At 46.5% G+C, this 20922-nt stretch overlaps 1 protein-coding gene across 2 annotated transcripts in view; it reads right to left on the bottom strand.

The window, feature by feature from the left end:
* LOC146809360 (chaperone Ric-8A) overlaps positions 1-20922 on the bottom strand; it is a 362752-nt gene that overhangs the window by 272370 nt on the left and 69460 nt on the right. Inside the window, exon 3 of one of the 2 annotated variants that reach the window (XM_085616160.1) lies at positions 19730-19747. The exons of the other annotated variant lie outside the window; for it this stretch is intronic. Within the exon in view, the coding sequence (XP_085472286.1) occupies positions 19730-19747 (18 nt within the window). The remainder of the gene's footprint in view (positions 1-19729; positions 19748-20922) is intronic. 2 annotated transcript variants of the gene reach the window in all.

Here is a 20922-nt window from a genome sequence, read left to right as displayed (position 1 = left end):
TGACAAATTCAGTTGGTCCTTCAGGAGATTCAGATAAAAGAACAGAAAGAAGTGACCTGAGACAAACAAGACATGACACATGTAGTGAACTATTGGATACTAGTGAACCTGGTTGTTCAGGGATGCCAATTTTAGAACCGCAGAAGAGAGTGGTTCCAGTGAGAAAAACTGCTGAAATAACAGTTGATGATTTGAATGATTGGATGAAGGTTCTTCAGAAAAAGGATAAGGATTCACAAGTTATTGATGTGGCTAGGTTACGTATAGAAGTAGAAGAGCTTGTGACAGGAACAGTTCCAATAGAAATCCTGAAGAGTCATCATGATGGTGAGCTGTTGTTTATGTGCAAAAGTGTTACCTGGAGAGCAAGGAATACACATGACAGGCTAAGAGCAATAGCAAATGAACAAGGAATTGACATTGATAAAGTAAAAGCTTTACAGAGAACTTACAGGATGGATTTTACTGAGAAGGACATTGAAAATTTGAATGTTTCTGGTAGAACAGGACAGATTAAAGAAATGGTGGCATTACTGCGAAGATGGGGTGATGTTGAAAAGTGGAAGGATAGGTGGTATAAGAAAAGAGAGGAATCTGTAGATAGAACAACTTATTCAGCATTTCCAGTAAGAGAAAAGGAGAAAACAGTGGATAATTATCCTATGAGAGAAATACCTGGAGGAGGATATGTACATGTTCCATGGACCAGACAGGATATTTTATCATTTACGAATGATTTCCCTCGATTGAGAGAGAAGCCCGTCGAGTGGTATAGGCAGGTAGATAGGTTTGTGAAATTGTCAAAAGTGCTGTGGGTTGACCTGGATAGTCTGTTTGATATAATTGTTCCAGCAGACTTGTGGACTGAGTGTAAAATAGTTGTGAGTTGGCCTACTGAGGAATATCCAAGAGATTCAAGAACAGGGGCACCAGATCCAGAAGTAATGAGGAAGTATGATCAGGTGATGGTATACCTGAAGAGTAAAGTTCCTCCAAAAGAGACAGACTGGGTTAAGATAGATCGAACACAACAGGAAGCAAAAGAATCAGTTCATGCTTTTTACGAGAGGCTGATACTGGCATTTAAACAATTCAGTGGAGATGAACACCTGGGTGACAAAGATTTGAGTCACTTTGTATACAGATTTGTATATGGTCTAAGACCTGAAATTGGTGAGAGAATTCGTGAACACACAGTGGATTGGCAGAGTAAAAAAGTAGATGAGATCCTGAGACATGCAAAATACTTCAGTGATGAAATTGAAGCAAAACAAAGAAAGCTGAAAGAGAAAGCAATGTGGGCACAGGTGAAAGTTGCAGAAAGACAGGAAGCACAGTTAGTGTAACAGGCGAATAATACAGGAAATAATGCAGGAAATAGACCCAGATATGCAGGAAAAGGGAAAGGAAGTCTTGAGGAAGCGAAAAAAAAGTTCCCTTGTCACAACTGTGGCCAGCTGGGACATTGGAGATCTGAATGTCCTAATCCACCATTAGTGAGTAATGAGTGTAAACCTTTAAATCAACAGGTGCAGAACAAGAATGAAGGGAATAATCAACAGCAACAACAGAAAGTTGTGAGACAGCAGAGTCAAGAGCCAAAACCGCCCTTGCCGCAGAATAGAGGGGTACAAAAGTATAATCAGGATTCAGGATTCTACAATGATGAGCAGGTAAACAAACCAAGACGTTCTAACAAAGTACAGCAGTACTTGTTAAAGAGTGAAGGGAGTGAGTCTGAGGGTGATTATTGACGGTGCCGAAGAGAGGAGGAAGAGTGCATACTTGGTGCAACTCTAGAAATAGACCAGGCAGGACCATTTGTGGATGGGAAAATAAATGAGGAGAGTGTTACTTTTTTGGTAGACACAGGTGCGACAAGATCAACTGTCAGGTCAACAGACGTTAAAAATCTTCCTCTCTCGGATGAAGCAATCCAAGTAGTTGGTGTAGCCAATACACAAATCAGAACACGTCTTACTGAACCAGTAAGAGTACAGATAGGGAAATTTTCAGACATGCACAGATTTATTGTCTGTGATACGAGTCCAGTGAACCTGTTAGGTAGGGACTTATTGTGTAAGATGAACTGCACAATCTTTTGTACACCAGATGGAATAGCTTTTGAGACACCAGATGATGATGTTTTCTACCGAATGACTCTAGAAAATAGAGAAAGTGAGTTAATTGGTGCATTTGCTGTGTTTAATCCGGAGGATTTGCCTCAAGAGCTGAGAGACACAGTGAAAAGAGCAGTTTGGGATTTTACAGGAGAGGATGTGGGATTGATGAATAATGTAGATCCAGTGAAAATTGCAGTGAAAGAGGGAATTACATATCCTAACATTCCTCAGTACAAAATGACACCAGAAATAATTGAAGGGATAACTCCTATAATTGAGAAAATGATTCAGCAGGGAGTTCTAAGAGAACTATTGAGTAGTCCATGTAATTCACCGATAATGGGACTGAAAAAGCCCAATGGTAAATTTAGGATCGTGCAAGATCTGAGAAAAGTTAATCAAATTGTGGTGGCATGTTGTCCTATTGTGCCAAATCCATCAGTGATTCTGTATCAAATTCCACATGATGCTGAGTGGTATACAGTGATTGATTTGTGTCATGCGTTCTTTTCAATTCCATTACATCATGACAGCCAGCCGATTTTTGCATTTAGGTTTGGCCAGCGTATCTTAGCATGGTGTCGAATCCCACAGGGGTATACAGAGAGTCCTTCGATATTCAATCAGTTATTGAAGAAATCGTTGGAGAGTTTGATTATGCCCGAAAACTCAGTGTTAGTGCAGTACATTGATGACCTACTGGTGGCATCAAAGACACGTGAAGCTTGTGAAGTGGATACCATAGCTTTACTGAATCATCTGGCAGATGGAGGGTTAAAGGTATCTCCAGCCAAATTGCAATTTTGTAAGAAAGAGGTTCATTACCTTGGACACAATATTGAAAAAGGTCTGAGAAAAGTGACTACTGACAGGATCAGAATAATCAGAGAAATGAAAGCTCCAAAAACCCAGAGAGAAGTGAGAATGTTCCTGGGTATGGTGGGTTATTGTCGTCAGTGGATAATTAATTTTTCTCTGATAGCAAAGCCACTGATTAAACTGACAAAAAGTGAAATGACAGATCCATTAGATCTGGATGCAGAACAATTGGCAGCATTTGAAGAGCTCAAAAGTAGAATGTGTGAGGCTCCAGCTTTGGGTATGCCTGACTATGAAAAATAATTTGAGCTGTACTGCAGTGAGAGAAATGGATGTGCACTTTCAGTGTTAATCCAGAAACATGGACAATTGAGAAGGCCTATTGCGTACTTCTCATCAACACTTGACCCTGTAGCTGTGGGTTTACCAGGTTGTCTGAAATCTGTGGCTGCAACATGCAGAAGCCTGGAACAGAGTGAGGGAATCATAATGGGATATCATGTCAGGGTATTCGTACCTCACAATGTGGCAATTCTTTTGACAAGAAGCAGAACTCAGTACATGTCACATAGTCGGTTGACTAAGTATGAAAAAGTGATACTGGGTGCATCAAATGTGACTCTTGAGAGATGTGTGAATGTGAATCCAGCGACACTCTTGCCGGATATTGAAAATGTGGGTATAAAGATGGAAGATGATCATGATTGTTTGGATGTGCTTGAGTACTGTACGAAACCGAGACCAGACATAAGGGATATTCCCTTACCTGAGAATGATCATGTGTTGTTTGTGGATGGATCATGCTTGAGGAATGATGATGGTGTGCTATGTGCAGCATATGCGGTGTGCAAAGTTTCAGAGGTCATGGAAGCATCACCATTGAAAGGAGTGAAATCTGCGCAAGTTGCTGAATTAATAGCATTGACAAAAGCTTGTGAGATTGGGAAAGATTTGAGGACGACTGTGTTGACTGATAGTCAGTATGGATTTGGAGTGGTGCATGATTTTGGCCAACTTTGGCTACAAAGAGGTTTCTTGACATCGAGTGGAACTCCAATAAAGAATGCTGAAATGATTGGTAAATTGCTTGAGGCGATACAGCTGCCTAAGGAGTTAGCAGTTGTAAGGTGTACTGCCCATGGTCAGGGGGAGGATTTTATAACGATTGGAAACAGGTACGCCAATGATGTTGCGCAGTATTGTGCCAAGACAAATCAGTCCATTAACAGGGAAAGAGAAAGGGAAATGTCTTTTCTTTCTGTGATGTTTACTAATGTCCTAGAGACCTGGGATGAAGTGAAACAGTTACAAGATGAGGCAGGAGATGAAGAGAAACAAGATTGGATTAAGGCAGGATGTGCTCCAAGAGAAACAGACCATGTTTGGGTCTACAGAGATGGCAGACCAGTGATGCCTAACTCTATCTTGTCGTCAATGGCAAGGATGTATCATGGCCAGGGACATTTGGGGAGAGACGCGATGGTTAGGTCGTTTAAGCAGACCTGGTACAATGCAAAGTTCAGGACAATTGCAGAGAGCATCTGTCAGAGGTGTTTAGTTTGTCAGCAATTTAACACTGGGAAAAAGACAGTGGTGAGTCTGGGAACAATAGGCAGAGAAGGAGGTCCTTTTACAAGAATGCAGATTGATTTCATTGAAATGCCCCAAGTGAACAGACTGAGGTATGTTCTAGTGGTAGTCTGTTTGTTTTCAAGGTGGGTGGAAGCTTACCCGACTAGAAGAAATGATGGATTGACAGTGGCAAAGTTACTGTTGAGGGAGTTGATTCCTAGGTACGGGTTTCCAGTAACAGTTGAGTCTGATAGAGGTAGACACTTTCAAAATGAGCTCATGGGTTTGATTTGTGAAGCATTGAAAATACAGCAGAAGCTACATTGTGCATACCGACCAGAGGCTTCTGGTGTGGTTGAGCAAATTAATGGCACGATCAAGAATAGAATTGGGAAGATGTGCTTAGCCACTGGCATGAAATGGCCAGATGTTTTGCCTTTAGTTCTGATGACAATGAGATCTACTCCAGATAGAACTACTGGTTTGAGCCCGCATGAAATAATCATGGGACGTGCTATGCGCCATGCATTCGTGCCTGTCAATAAGTTGGTGACAATAACTGATGACATGATTTTGGATTACTGTAAAGGCCTGGCTGACGCAGTTCATTCTGTGTTTCACCAGGTTGGAGAAGAAGCTACCACACTTGAAAAGAAGCAAGCCCATGATCTGAGTCCAGGAGACTGGGTGAGGATTAAGGTGCACAGAAGAAGAAATTGCTTGATTCCAAGGTGGGGAAGGCCGAGACAAGTCATTCGGACTACAACAACTGCAGTAAAGTGTGCTGGAGTGAAGCACTGGGTACATGCGAGTCATACTCTGAGAGTTCCAAATCCGAAAGAAGGGACTGGTAAAGAGTATTTTGAAGAGTCAGATTCCAGTGATGATGAAGATACAGAATCAGTGGGGAAAGAAGTAGGAAGAGCTTCGAATGAACCACTGCGAGTATCAGAAAGAAGATCAAATTCTGTAAGAGAGCCTGAAGTTTCAAACAGCAGTGAAGGGAAAAGAAAAGAAAAAAGAAATCACACAGAGACTACTCTTGAATCAGAAGAGGAAGAGATTGAAGAACCACTTGAGATTATACTTGAAGAAGTAGGGTCAGAAGAAGATAGAGAGGGACAGATTGCGGAAGACCCCCGAGGAGGTGTAGGGAACATTCATGAGGAGCTAGGTGAAGGGACAAGTAGACAGCAAGAAGATTGCGTGTCGGAGACCCGAGGAGGGACAGGAGTAGGGAAGTCTCAAACAGTGGTGAAAAAATCTGTGGAGAAGAAGAAAACTGCTGGGAAACGGAAACAAGAGGCACTTGAAACAGATGATGAAGATGAACAAACAGAGGGTCGAGTTCTGAGAAAAAGAACTTGGATTGGAGAAAGGAGTAATAAAGAAATAAAGCCGAAAAAGGTGTTAAGAGGAGATCGTTGGCCTAACAACAGAGTTAAGAGGCTGAGATACAGAGTAATAAGAGCAAATTCATCGAAAGCTGAACAAGTGAATGAAGTTTCGAGTCAAAGTTCAAAAGCTGAAGGAGAAGAATCAAAGGAGTCAAACGAACCAGTGGAAATAGAAAGAGTAAGAAGACCCAACCAAAAGTACAGATCACCGGAATGGTCTTGTGTGGCACTGTCTGAAGGAGGAGAAGAAGAAACAGTGACTCGAGATAATCCGGAAGTGGTCTTGAGAGAAGTGGTTGAGGAAGATACTGGTGAAATTTTAAAAGTACTCTTGACTGACATTGGAGAAGAGTCGAGTACTGAGGATCTTGATGTTGGAGATCTGATACAATTTGATGTTGAAGAAATTGAAGTGAAAAATGACAAGTATCCAAACTGAGTGAAAGAAGGATTCACTTGGATCAAGTGAACGAAAAGATCATTTGGATAAACTGAAAGCTGAAGAATTGCTGAAGAATTGAAGAAGTTCAAACAGTAGTGGAGTAGTAGAGGCTAAACTAAAATGGCTAACATAGAGGATAATAGAAATAGATGTGCCTTCTTTAAGAGGTGGTGTAGAATGTGCTGCTGTTGTACTGGATTATTAATGCTTCTATGGGGTGTTTTAGTTTTATTAGTTACTTTTAGAGTAGAATTTGGAATGAATATAGAGAATGTGACAAATGTAGAAAAGAATTCACAAAAAGTAGTTCCAATTAGAAGTAGTAGTTACATACACAAAGATAGGTCAATTAATAATTTTTCTAGTAATGTTTTTTCTAAACTGTTATATGAATATGTGAAGACAATGGAAGTAAGGGATTGCTACGTCTGTATGCAATTACCTGCATCCGTCTCAGAGGGTGTTACTTATCACCATTTACCAGCTACATATGGTATTTCCTGTAGTATTTTGAGTAGTGTTTTTTATTTGTTAGGGAAAATAGATTATAAGATGTCTAACAGAGATAGTATTTTTGGGCACTTGCCAATGAACAAAGAGCTGAATCCAGCTAAAGAAGCTAACACTTTTGGTGAGATTTTTATTGAAGAAAAAGGATTAACATTAGATTACATTTTTAAGAATAATTTAACTTGCAGTTTGAAAGAGGAGGAGAGAGCTTTCCTGGATATGGTAGAAGAAAGGAGAGTGAACATGCATGAGAAAGGGGGAAAATATGAAGTGAGTGAGACAATTTGGGACATTGAGATGGGAAAAGAGTTGAAGAATGGGGCTAGTCCAACTTTAGCTCTAGATGCGCCACAGAAGGGTAAACTTTGTATTACCAGAAGGAAATCCCAATATGATACATATTTTGTGGGAACTAGTGAGTGCCATGATACATACTTCATTGCGACAGGTTGGGGTTTCAGAGGTGGAGAAGATACAATTTTTCCAGGAGTGTACTATGTTTGTGGGAATAAGGCTTATTACAAGTTGCCGGACCATTGGTATGGCACATGTTATGTGGGCCTGGTTTTTCCTAAGATTTTTCATACAGATAAAATAAGAGATGTAGAAGTTATTAATTTATTAACAGGTTTTAAGAGAGAAACTTGGTCTGAAATTGTGGGTGATATTTTTGGGGTTTTGATTCCAGCAGTGGGAATTTCTTTAAATGCTTATGGAATTCGGAAACTGTCCACAGTGGTTGATCGCTTATCGACAAATACCGCAGGAGGGTTTCTTTTGGTGAATACGGAATTAGGTGCCGTACGTGCCATGTCTATGCAAAATCGACTTGCCCTTGATATTCTTTTGGCCAAGGAGGGTGGAGTCTGTGGAATATTGAAAGTTCAACATTGTTGCACTTACATTCCTGACGAAAGTAAAGACCTAAAGGTCTATATCAAAAATATTACTGATTTGCATGAAGAATTAGTACCACTTGAAGCTGGGAGTTTGTGGACTAAAATAGCTAATAAAATGATAGCTGTTAAGGATTTTATTGCAAAAATAGGTAGTACAATTATAGGTAGAATATTGTTTCCTTTGTCTTGTATAATTGTGGCTTTATTAATAATAAGATTGGTGTGTGTGTGTGTTGTAAAAACAGGGGAGGGAAAAAGAAATTGAATAAGGAAAAGAAAAATAAGAAGTTGAAAAGAGAACCTCAAGAAATTGAACTAGAAGAATTGAGGGAGAGTGTTTATTTAGAGACAAAGAGAGATGATGAAAGAGTGACTGGTGTTTAATGTTGTGTAAGGGGAAAAGACATTTCTGATTTCTCCTAAAATGGGACTAAATTTTCACTAATTTTTTTTTTTTTTTTGGGTTTATTTGGTGATAAAATCACCAAAGGGGGGATTGCTGGAGCAGAGTTTTCATTAAGAAAATTCAGGGGCTTTTGAAGCTCTAGTATGTCTATGCGTTTTATTAAATATTAATAAATAACAATTAACTATTTGTCTTGTGCAAGTGTGTTTTTTATTAATCAATTCGTTTGTCTTAACATAAGAGAAAGTTACACGAGGGTTAGCATGCGTGTGCTGTTTCTGTTTTCTAAAAAAATAACGTGTAAGTTTTCATGTTTAAGCGTTGCTGGGTGCTGTTTATTTTGAGCACAAAACGCTGTCTGAATTAATGCTTTTTTATGTCGCAAAAGCTAGATAAATGCATACACATAAGGGTATTAGTGGGGTTAACACTGTTTAATCATTATGCTGTAGTAACGTTTATTTTGTCTCTTTAATTAAAGATGGGCTATTGTGGCCTATGGAGGCCTGTATTAAGATGGCTGAATTTTGAAGCCTGGCCTCGAGTGAATATGTGAAAGACGTGACGAGGGAGACCCCTGCTGGAAATGGTCTTGAAGTTGACTGACCATGGTCCTTCTATAAAACTTTCCATGAGGACAGCAGCAGTTTTTGGGAGTTCTCCAAGAAAAGTGAAAGTGTCCTTGGCAATCTCGAAAGACAAAGGAGCCTTAGAGGGAAACTCTGAACTGTGGCTCGATGGCCGAGGAGAAGCCGGATTAAATGTGATACATGTTTTATTTTCTTGGTTCCTGTTCCGTAGTCTTCGCTATGTGTATTTTTCCTGAGCGGAGGTTCACAAATGTTGCAATGTTGCATCCTTTCCTTCTCGCTCTGCTCAGTGATTCAGTGTATTTTTGCAAACTTGATGAGTGTTTCCATTGTAATTTTTACTATAAAAACTGTTAGCTTAGGGAGGGATCTTGCCACCCTTTTGCCACTTGCCATTTTACCTTTGCTGCGTGAAGCTGCGTTGCCGAGGATCGTGCTGAGGACTTCGTCTTGAGAGACTTTACCGAGAGACTTGTCCTGACCCGTTCTGACACTTAGTTAGAATAGGTAACTATGAGAAATGATTTATTCTGATTGATTTACTTTGACTAATTTTAGATAAAGCAATATAATTTTAAGCATGGTGTTGAATCTTCTTTCTTGTCAATTATTGGGTTTATATTTTTGATCATTATTGTATATGTTGTGTAGATTATGTTATTGATTAGGACAGTCACTAAACCAGATCTAATCGACCTGATATTGATGCAGGGTGTTTAGGTGTTTTCTTTCCACAGGTTTATTGCTGGTAGAGTATTTGAGCGTATGTTAGTGAAATGGGCCCTAGCGTATGATGAATGTATGTGCGTGTAACTGTGTGATTACTCTATCCGTGGTAGTGGGCATATTTTAGATACCCTGATCTCTATCACTTGTTTCCGGTCCAGGGAAGGCATGGCTTGGCAGTTCGGGCTGGACTGTTCCCATGAGGCACAGGGTCAGACTGATTTGCATATGGCCATGTCTGAACTGGGGTGGCAGAGTGGGCTAAAGAACGGTGATGGATCAAACCCAGATCTGTTGACTGGGTGTGAGTGTTTGATTGGTTCTGATGCTCCGTCAATCACCACCCCCTTTTGTACCACTGGTTAGAGTAGGCAGACCTGGAAGCAGAGGTCAGCCCGGGACCAGGGTTCAATTCCCAGCTCGGCTGGGTCTTGAGTCCATAAATTGTCCATGGACTCGATAATTCTCGCTCCAGTGCATACTCAATTCATGGGTTCACACTCTGCGACTCTGGGCAATAGCTTGCTTAATCTCCACAATGGCCCCTCGCGGCGGGATGCCTGGCTTTCACCTTGTGGATGCCCTGCTGGGTTATCTCACAGGGGAATACCAGGACAGGTTCCCTAAGCAAGCGCTTAGAGACCGGTTGGTGATTTGCGCTATATAAATATCTGCACATTTACATTTGTATTTTTCTTTGTAATGCAGCGCCGTTGCGAGATTGACACAAGCGCGACATGTTATGTTGCGCTGCGCTCGTGTCCTTTTCATATGTGGCGCTCACAGTTGGTAACGAGCATGCTCGTGGCGAGCGGCGATTTTTGAATGTTGAGGTTTTGTACATATATGGCAGCCTTTTGACGGTTGCGACATTCAACTCTGTTGTGCCTGACCTGTTTTCATTCCCCTCGTTGTCCGTCCCATGGAGATAAACTAATATACGACTTGAAGAAGCTGGTTCTCTTCGCATTCTTCTATTTACGTTTTCTCCACGGAGCCCCCTTCTTCCGTGTGTGTAAGTGCATTGATAGTTCAACAGCACTTTCTGGTAGACGTTTGGATGAACTACAGTGGGTTGAAGAGGGTGCTTCTGGGGAGAGTGCAGGGTGCCATCTCTTGTGTCTAAGGCTCGTGTCTTTGTGAGGGCAGCAGTGCTGAGAGGTCAGGAGGGTGCGGAGGGGAAGAGCCGGGTATGGGTGGCTTTCTGATGGCCATGAGAGTCTGCGTGGAGAACAGGTGTCTATGGTTTGTACTGCAGTGACGTTTGGCCTACTCACTAAAATTATTTAAACGGGTATTTACATTCTGCAACCCAACCAGAGAGGTGCCCAGGGACTCACCTGCAATATTAGAGCCAAATACATATTTAAATTTCACCAAAAGCACAAAAATCATTTGGGATTTCGCGTTTGTCTTTGTATAAGAGTTCGTTTAACAGGGGAGTGTTTGGTGTCTTTCAGAGATTAATTGCTCGAGACAGCCCTACTCTGACCTTTTTTTTTTGCAGTTTTATATAGCGCGAAATCGACCCGAAGGTACTGGAGCGCTTTACACGAGCACCAGTTGCGTTACACAAGGACACACATTCATTTGAGGCACGGGGAGATGAAGTGATTTGCCCAGAATCACACAGGAAGCTGAGCCGACGCCGAGGCCCGATCCTGGTTCCCCAGCTCCAAAGTTGGCAGCTCTGGCCGTAAGGCCACACGGGGCCCCACATTAACAATCCTTGCAGTGCAAACTGGCCCCAACCATTTCTGTATGAGAAGCCCTCTGCAGTGACAGAGTCCTCGCACTGAACTCTCCGCCTGATCCCCCCTCCACCTGCGCCCCCTCCCCCGTTACAGTTTCCTTCTGCAGGAGTCAATCCCTCAAAAGGAATATTTCCGCCTCCAGGGGACAGGCCCCGCGAGGAGAGTTTCTTTACACGTGGTTTGCCGGCTGAAGAGGCATTTTCCCTGCACATGACTGACCCTCTCAGGGTCCCCCTCTGCCCCTATGAAGAGCCTCGGAAGGGGGCGATCTGCACGCGATGGCCTCCGCGTGTGTCTGACGCGCGGCCGTGAAGGGGCACTTCAGCGAGGCCCGCGCGGTCGGCTGCTTAGCCAGCTCCGGTCTGACCTCAATCCTTCCCTCACCTGAGCCCAGGATTACCGAGGGCGCGGGGCCCTGGGCGAGGGCTGAGGGCCCAGGAATGGAAGGGCAGTGGGCGGGGAAGGGCCAGGTTAGGACAGAGAAGAGGACCCGACCCCTTCAGGATCCACTCCAGGAACCTTATTCGACCCCCCTCCTGACCACTAGACCCACCTCCCCCGTCCATTGAAACCGCCCCCGCCCCCCAAACACACACACAGTCTGGGCCCAGCAGGGCTGAACCCTGGGCGGGACAGAGATGCGAGAGGTTGGATGACGCCAAGGTAGACAGGCAGGGAGTGACTCTCAGAAGTGAGGGTACTGAGGTGGGCGAGCAGGAGGGGGGTGGTGGCTCGGCGAGGATTTAAGCCCGTCTATGACATCAGTAACAGCGGTAAGCTAGCCGGAGCTTTGGTAAAGCACTGCCCAAAGCTGCCAAATTATTATTATCCCCCTGACGCATGTCACTCCCGGGGAGGAGCAGGAGAAATCCAGCACGCTGGGGCTCTGCATTCGCCTACCTCACACCTGAGCAGCACGACCGCCTGCTGCTCCGGCTCTATTCATGCACTCCAGCCATGACACACAGCACCCCCTGCTGCTCTAGCTCTGTTAATGCACCCCAGCCAGGACACACAGCACCCCCTGCTACTCCAGCTCTGTTAATGCACTCCAGCCAGGACACACAGCACCCCCTGCTGCTCCAGCTCTGTTAATGCACCCCAGCCATGACTAACAGCACCCCCTGCTGCTCCAGCTCTGTTCATGCACTCCAGCCACGACACACAGCACCTCCAGCTCTGTTAATGCACTCCAGCCAGGACACACAGCACCCCCTGCTGCTCTAGCTCTGTTAATGCACTCCAGCCATGACACACATCACCCCCTGCTGCTCCGGCTCTATTCATGCACTCCAGCCATGACACACATCACCTCCTGCTACTCTAGCTCTGTTAATGCACTCCAGCCAGGACACACAGCACCTCCAGCTCTGTTAATGCACTCCAGCCAGGACACACAGCACCCCCTGCTGCTCCAGCTCTGTTAATGTACTCCAGCCATGACTAACACCACCCCCTGCTGCTCCGGCTCTATTCATGCACTCCAGCTATGACACACAGCACCTCCTGCTGCTCCAGCTCTGTTAATGCACTCCAGCCACGACACACAGCACCTCCAGCTCTGTTAATGCACTCCAGCCATGACACACAGCACCCCCTGCTGCTCTAGCTCTGTTAATGCAGTCCAGCCACGACATACAGCACCCCCTGCTGCTCCAGCTCTGTTAATGCACCCCAGCCATGACTAACAGCACCCCCTGCTGCTCCAGCTCTGTTAATGCACCCCAGCCATGACTAACAGCACCCCCTGCTGCTCCAGCTCTGTTCATGCACTCCAGCTATGACCCACAGCACCTCCTGCTGCTCCGGCTCTATTCATGCACTCCAGCCAGGGCACACAGCACCTCCAGCTCTGTTAATGCACCCCAGCCAGGACACACATCACCCCCTGCTTCTCCAGCTCTGTTAATGCACCCCAGCCGGGACACACAGCACCCCCTGCTGCTCCAGCTCTGTTAATGTACCCCAGCCAGGACACACAGCACCCCCTGCTGCTCCAGCTCTGTTAATACACCCCAGCCAGGACACACAGCACCCCCTGCTACTCCAGCTCCGTTAATGCACTCCAGCCAGGACACACATCACCCCCTGCTGCTCCAGCTCTGTTAATGCACTCCAGCCATGACACACAGCACCCCCTGCTGCTCCAGCTCTGTTAATGCACTCCAGCCATGACACACAGCACCTCCAGCTCTGTTAATGCACTCCAGCCATGACACACAGCACCCCTGCTGCTCTAGCTCTGTTAATGCACTCCAGCCATGACACACAGCACCCCTGCTGCTCTAGCTCTGTTAATGCACTCCAGCCATGACACACATCACCTCCTGCTACTCCAGCTCTGTTAATGCACCCCAGCCAGGACATACAGCACCTCCAGCTACTCCAGCTCTGTTAATGCACCCCAGCCATGACTAACAGCACATCCTGCTACTCCAGCTCTGTTAATGCACCCCAGCTATGACAATGACACACAGCACCTCCTGCTACTCCAGCTCTGTTAATGCACCCCAGCCAGGACATACAGCACCTCCAGCTACTCCAGCTCTGTTAATGCACCCCAGCCATGACACAGACACACAGCACCTCCTGCTACTCCAGCTCTGGTGATGCACTCCAGCCATGACACACAGCACCTCCTGCTACTCCAGCTCTGTTAATGCACCCCAGCCATGACACAGACACACAGCACCTCCTGCTACTCCAGTTATGTTAATGCACCCCAGCCATAACACACAGCACCTCCTGCTACTCAAGCTCTGTTAATGCACCCCAGCCATGACACACAGCACCTCCGGCTACTCCAGCTCTGTTAATGCACTCCAGCCATGACACACATAACCTCCTGCTACTCCAGCTCTGTTAATGCACCCCAGCCATGACACACAGCGCCTCCGGCTACTCCAGCTCTGTTAATGCACCCCAGCCATGACACAGACACACAGCACCTCCTGCTACTCCAGTTCTGTTAATGCACGCCAGCCATGACACAGACACACAGCACCCCCTGCTGCTCCAGCTCTGTTAATGCACTCCAGCCATGACACACAGCACCCCCTGCTGCTCCAGCTCTGTTAATGCACTCCAGCCATGACACACAGCACCTCCAGCTCTGTTAATGCACTCCAGCCATGACACACAGCACCCCTGCTGCTCTAGCTCTGTTAATGCACTCCAGCCATGACACACATCACCTCCTGCTACTCCAGCTCTGTTAATGCACTCCAGCCATGACTAACAGCACATCCTGCTACTCCAGCTCTGTTAATGCACCCCAGCTATGACAATGACACACAGCACCTCCTGCTACTCCAGGTCTGTTAATGCACCCCAGACAGGACATACAGCACCTCCAGCTACTCCAGCTCTGTTAATGCACCCCAGCCATGACACAGACACACAGCACCTCCTGCTACTCCAGCTCTGGTGATGCACTCCAGCCATGACACACAGCACCTCCTGCTACTACAGCTCTGTTAATGCACCCCAGCCATGACACAGACACACAGCACCTCCTGCTACTCCAGTTATGTTAATGCACCCCAGCCATGACACACAGCACCCCTGCTGCTCTAGCTCTGTTAATGCACTCCAGCCATGACACACATCACCTCCTGCTACTCTAGCTCTGTTAATGCACTCCAGCCATGACACACAGCACCCCTGCTGCTCTAGCTCTGTTAATGCACTCCAGCCATGACACACATCACCTCCTGCTACTCCAGCTCTGTTAATGCACCCCAGCCAGGACATACAGCACCTCCAGCTACTCCAGCTCTGTTAATGCACCCCAGCCATGACTAACAGCACATCCTGCTACTCCAGCTCTGTTAATGCACCCCAGCTATGACAATGACACACAGCACCTCCTGCTACTCCAGCTCTGTTAATGCACCCCAGCCAGGACATACAGCACCTCCAGCTACTCCAGCTCTGTTAATGCACCCCAGCCATGACACAGACACACAGCACCTCCTGCTACTCCAGCTCTGGTGATGCACTCCAGCCATGACACACAGCACCTCCTGCTACTCCAGCTCTGTTAATGCACCCCAGCCATGACACAGACACACAGCACCTCCTGCTACTCCAGTTATGTTAATGCACCCCAGCCATAACACACAGCACCTCCTGCTACTCAAGCTCTGTTAATGCACCCCAGCCATGACACACAGCACCTCCGGCTACTCCAGCTCTGTTAATGCACTCCAGCCATGACACACATAACCTCCTGCTACTCCAGCTCTGTTAATGCACCCCAGCCATGACACAGCGCCTCCGGCTACTCCAGCTCTGTTAATGCACCCCAGCCATGACACAGACACACAGCACCTCCTGCTACTCCAGTTCTGTTAATGCACGCCAGCCATGACACAGACACACAGCACCTCCTGCTACTCCAGTTCTGTTAATGCACCCCAGCCATGACACACAGCACCTCCTGCTACTCAAGCTCTGTTAATGCACCCCAGCCATGACACACAGCACCTCCGGCTACTCCAGCTCTGTTAATGCACTCCAGCCATGACACACAGCACCTCCTGCTACTCCAGCTCCGTTAATGCACTCCAGCCATGACACACATAACCTCCTGCTACTCCAGCTCTGTTAATGCACTCCAGCCATGACACACAGCACCTCCTGCTACTCCAGCTCTGTTAATGCACCCCAGCTATGACACAGACACACAGCACCTCCTGCTACTCCAGTTCTGTTAATGCACCCCAGCCATGACACAGACACACAGCACCTCCTGCTACTCCAGTTCTGTTAATGCACCCCAGCCATGACACAGACACACAGCACCTCCTGCTACTCCAGTTCTGTTAATGCACCCCAGCCATGACACACAGCACCTCATGCTACTCAAGCTCTGTTAATGCACCCCAGCCATGACACACAGCACCTCCGGCTACTCCAGCTCTGTTAATGCACTCCAGCCATGACACACAGCACCTCCTGCTACTCCAGCTCCGTTAATGCACTCCAGCCATGACACACAACCTCCTGCTACTCCAGCTCTGTTAATGCACCCCAGCCATGACACACAGCGCCTCCGGCTACTCCAGCTCTGTTAATGCACTCCAGCCATGACACACAGCACCTCCTGCTACTCCAGCTCCGTTAATGCACTCCAGCCATGACACACATAACCTCCTGCTGCTCCAGCTCTGTTCATGCACTCCAGCCATGACATACAGCACCTCCGGCTACTCCAGCTCTGTTAATGCACCCCAGCCATGACATACAGCATCTCCTGCTACTCCAGCTCTGTTAATGCACTCCAGCCATGACACACAGCACCTCCGGCTACTCCAGCTCTGTTAATGCACCCCAGCCATGACATACAGCACCTCTTGCTACTCCAGCTCTGTTAATGCACTCCAGCCATGACATACAGCATCTCCTGCTACTCCAGCTCTGTTAATGCACTCCAGCCATGACACACAGCACCTCCTGCTACTCCAGCTCCGTTAATGCACTCCAGCCATGACACACATAACCTCCTGCTGCTCCAGCTCTGTTCATGCACTCCAGCCATGACATACAGCACCTCTTTCTACTCCAGCTCTGTTAATGCACTCCAGCCATGACAGCACCTCCTGCTACTCCAGCTCTGTTAATGCACCCCAGCCATGACACACAGCGCCTCCTGCTACTCCAGCTCTGTTAATGCACTCCAGCCAGGACATACAGCACCTCTTGCTACTCCAGCTCTGTTAATGCACTCCAGCCATGACATACAGCACCTCCTGCTGCTCCAGCTCTGTTAATGCACTCCAGCCATGACACACAGCACCTCCAGCTATTCCAGCTCTGTTAATGCACCCCAGCCATGACACACAGCACCTCCTGCTACTACAGCTCTGTTAATGCACCCCAGCCATGACACACAGCGCCTCCTGCTACTCCAGCTCTGTTCATGCACCCCAGCCATGACACACAGCACCTCTTGCTACTCCAGCTCTGTTAATGCACTCCAGCCATGACATACAGCACCTCCTGCTACTCCAGCTCTGTTAATGCACTCCACCCATGACACACAGCACCTCCTGCTACTCCAGCTCTGTTAATGCACTCCAGCCATGACATACAGCACCTCTTTCTACTCCAGCTATGTTAATGCACCCCAGCTATGACAATGACACACAGCACTTCCTGCTACTCTAGCTCTGTTAATGCACTCCAGCTATAATGACATACAGCACCTCCAGCTACTCCAGCTCGGTTAATGCACTCCAGCCATGACACACAGCACCTCTTGCTACTCCAGCTCTGTTAATGCACCCCAGCTATGACAATGACACAGCACCTCCTGCTACTCCAGCCAGGACACAGCACCTCCTGCTGCTCCGGCTCTGTTAAAGCACTCCTCCACGACAAACAGCCTCTCCTGCTACTTCAGCTGTGAAAGTTCCCCTCATTCCTTAGCTGCAGCATCTCCTGTGAAGCAAGCTATGTCACTGCACATCAATCGTGACCAGCAGCACCTCCCATCTATGACACCTTTGATAATGTACCTCAAACCTCTGCTGCAGCCCCGAGTTATTCCTGCTTTGAAAGTGCAGTTCAATTGTCACCTGCAGCCCCTCCGGTCTTCCAGCTTTGTTAGTGAACCACAATCCCCGCCTTCAGCATCTCCCCAATTCCACTTATCTCTGTGCATCTCAACCCTGATCTGCAGAACTGAAGATATTCCAACTTCTCTAATGGGCATCAAGCCCGACCTAGAGCACCGCCGGCTATGTGAGCTTCTTCAATGCGCCTCAACCCTGAAACGCAGCGCATCCTTTTATTTCAGGAACAGAAGCAAAACAGAACTTCGCCAATACATCACAATGCGGACTCTTAAATAGCCTACTACAGAGACCCACAAAAAAGCTCCGCAAATACACAGGCAACCCCTTTACTAAATCAGTACTGCCGGGGCACAAGTCATAAAAAAAGAAGGGGGGGGACTAACCCGAGTTAGGCAGTATGTAAATGACATCAGGGCACGTGACATCACAGCGCAGCATCACAGGAAGTGACATTACAAGTGACATCAGATCTTAACACCTCATCCATATGTTTTGCAGGTCTATCAGGAATACATTTGAGCACATTACGAGATTTAACAAAGGAGATTTTGCGTCGGAGTTGTGCCAAAAAAGTGAGGCAACCGCAATGTAAAATGGGGGCCTCAACCTATCCTTTGATGTTTTTAAACTGTGCCAAAAAGAAAGTGTTAACAAGGAGAAATATGGCAGTAGATATATTCTGCTTAAATGTTTGAAAGGTCTGTATTTTAAAATATCTTATGGGGTTAAGGCACCTGCTGCAGGATCTGTGTGTGCCCAGTAAATCCCAAGGAGCATTAATATTGGTAAGCTAAATGTAGACGGTAATGCATTGGCTGGAGAAATCGGTGTTTTCTCAAGTCCCAGTTTTGAATCAAAGTAGCATACAGATGCCAGATTTGTATTTTATGTTTCTAGGTAAGAGGGATACTGCTTTTAACAAAGAGATCCTTTGTTACTTGCAGTTCACAAACTGTAATCCTTCAAATATACCAGAGAGAGCGGTTGAAGACATGTGACTCATACACCTTGTAGCCCTCACTGCCTTATGCAACACATCCTGTATATTTACTCATTAATAAAATTTATTGTCAATGTATAATGTGTACATGTGACGTAACGTGCTTTGACACCCTGCATTAGAATGAGCAGCCCTATAAAAGAAATATATTTTTTCATAGTATTTACATTGTTATTTGCGTAAATTCTGGGACCGACCGAAACATCTGGCATTCTTACAGAGCATGCGTCTCTCTTATATACATGGATTGAACAAAATAAAACGCATGCCTCGCAAGTATTTGTGAAGCGGTGACAAGCTTTGTGCCCTGGTTTCCCATCCCTTACATTTGCATCTAGGTGTGAGGCCCAGATAGCTCCCAGCCAAGATTGCGGAACAAAAGGGTTCCCCCTTAAGGATGGCCCCTTAAATTCGACGTTTGTTATGGGACCAACTGGTATTTGAAATATGAAAGCCAACTCACTGCCTGCACACTGCTGCTCGGATCGAAACCGGACAGCGTGCAGGTGCTGCTGGAGGAGTCCCGCTGTCAGAAAACGACACCGGGACAAGCTCAGCGTCTACCCTGTGAAAAGAGTGGGTGGACGCCATCTACCCGTGTGTACCCCTGACTTGTGCCCTGAGCACTGCGACCCGGACATCGACCTCGGTCAATACTACTTAACTCTGCAGTGTTGTCTTGCTTTCGAGTGATCAGCCTACCCCATAAACAAATGTAGACCTGCCTAGCGCCTCAAAGCCGACAAACCCAGCTTTTAGCTTCAAACACAAGCACCATTTGAGAACAGCCTGTTTAATGCAGAGCATCACCTGCGCGTTATCCAATCACACACCATCTGTGTCAGCCAGGCAATCTACAGAGCGGAGGGGGTTCTAGCTAAACTGCTTCTAGAGCTTAAAAGACCATTACCTCTTCCAGCTCCCGCCGCTGCCGTGAAAAAAGAGAGTTAAAACATCAGACGAATGGGAAAAGAAAGAGGGAGACAGCAGAAAGACAAACAAGAGATTAGGTGGGAGGAAAACGGGGGCAGAGACGCCCAAACCCATGCACTGTACGACTGCCACTGTTAGTCAGGAGACAACGAAGCCTGTATAGAAAGAGCAGTCATCACGTGATCATCTTGAAATGGTACAGGATGGGACTTCTTGTGTAGAAAGAGAGATGGGATTGTGCACATGGAAACATATGCGCATCTCCTGAGATGAGGTGAGATGGACTTCAGAGGAACGGGACCATGTACAACGAGGCTCGCCACGCCATCTTGAATATTCCAGTATACAGAGCAGTGTGATGGGGGGGGGGGGGGGGCAGATTTTGAGAGGCAAACACCAGGACAGGTCAGACAGAAATAGGACTAAAGGCTGATAATGATCAAGCTGTGTATGAACACACACCGTGCGTGACAGTGACTTTCAGACACTAAAAACAGTCATAACACTTCATGTACAAGGCTACAGTTACACATTAGCTATGGCACAACATCCACCCTGTACCACCCTGCTCCCTCCCCTCTCCCTCATCCCACTCTGTCTTCCCTCTGCTGGGAGCATGCAGCTGATCCACTGCGCTACCTGAATAGTTTCAATTCTGCTTTGCAGGATGATTTGACTTCTGTCCGAAAAACACGAAATGTATTTGAAATTCAGAAAACATTGGACCTCGGGCAGTTCTCTGAAAACAGGGACTGGCCAGGGAAATCCAAGACGTCTGGACACCCTAGCAGCGTGGCATTTCCCTGCACCAGGATGGGTCCTTGTTCTGTAGAGACGGACTTGCTGTAGGCCATGGTGGGCAATGCAGAAGGAATCTGCATTCCTTTCTGGGAAACTCTGCTGGCATGTATAGACTGAGTTACGCAACTACACACAATGAAAGATCTCTTTAAGTTACCGGCAATAATGCGAGAGCAGTTTAGCTAGCTGTGAGAAAGTGCCCTCTTTCTTGCATGGTATGCCCCCACTTTTTGCTGAATTGCTGATGTTCTTTGACTGAGTGTACCCTGGGATCATGCTAATCAGGTACCCTGGCCCTATGTTCCTTCCCTAAAACTGCATGAAGCCTAAACCCAATTGACATCTCTGGCCACATGTTAGCCCCTGGTA

The sequence above is a fragment of the Triturus cristatus genome, chromosome 7 (genome assembly GCF_964204655.1).
Source record: "Triturus cristatus chromosome 7, aTriCri1.1, whole genome shotgun sequence".
NCBI classification, from domain to species: Eukaryota; Metazoa; Chordata; class Amphibia; order Caudata; family Salamandridae; genus Triturus; species Triturus cristatus.
The sequence above is the reverse complement of the archived record's forward strand: the minus strand, read 5'-3'. Positions and strand labels throughout refer to the sequence as shown.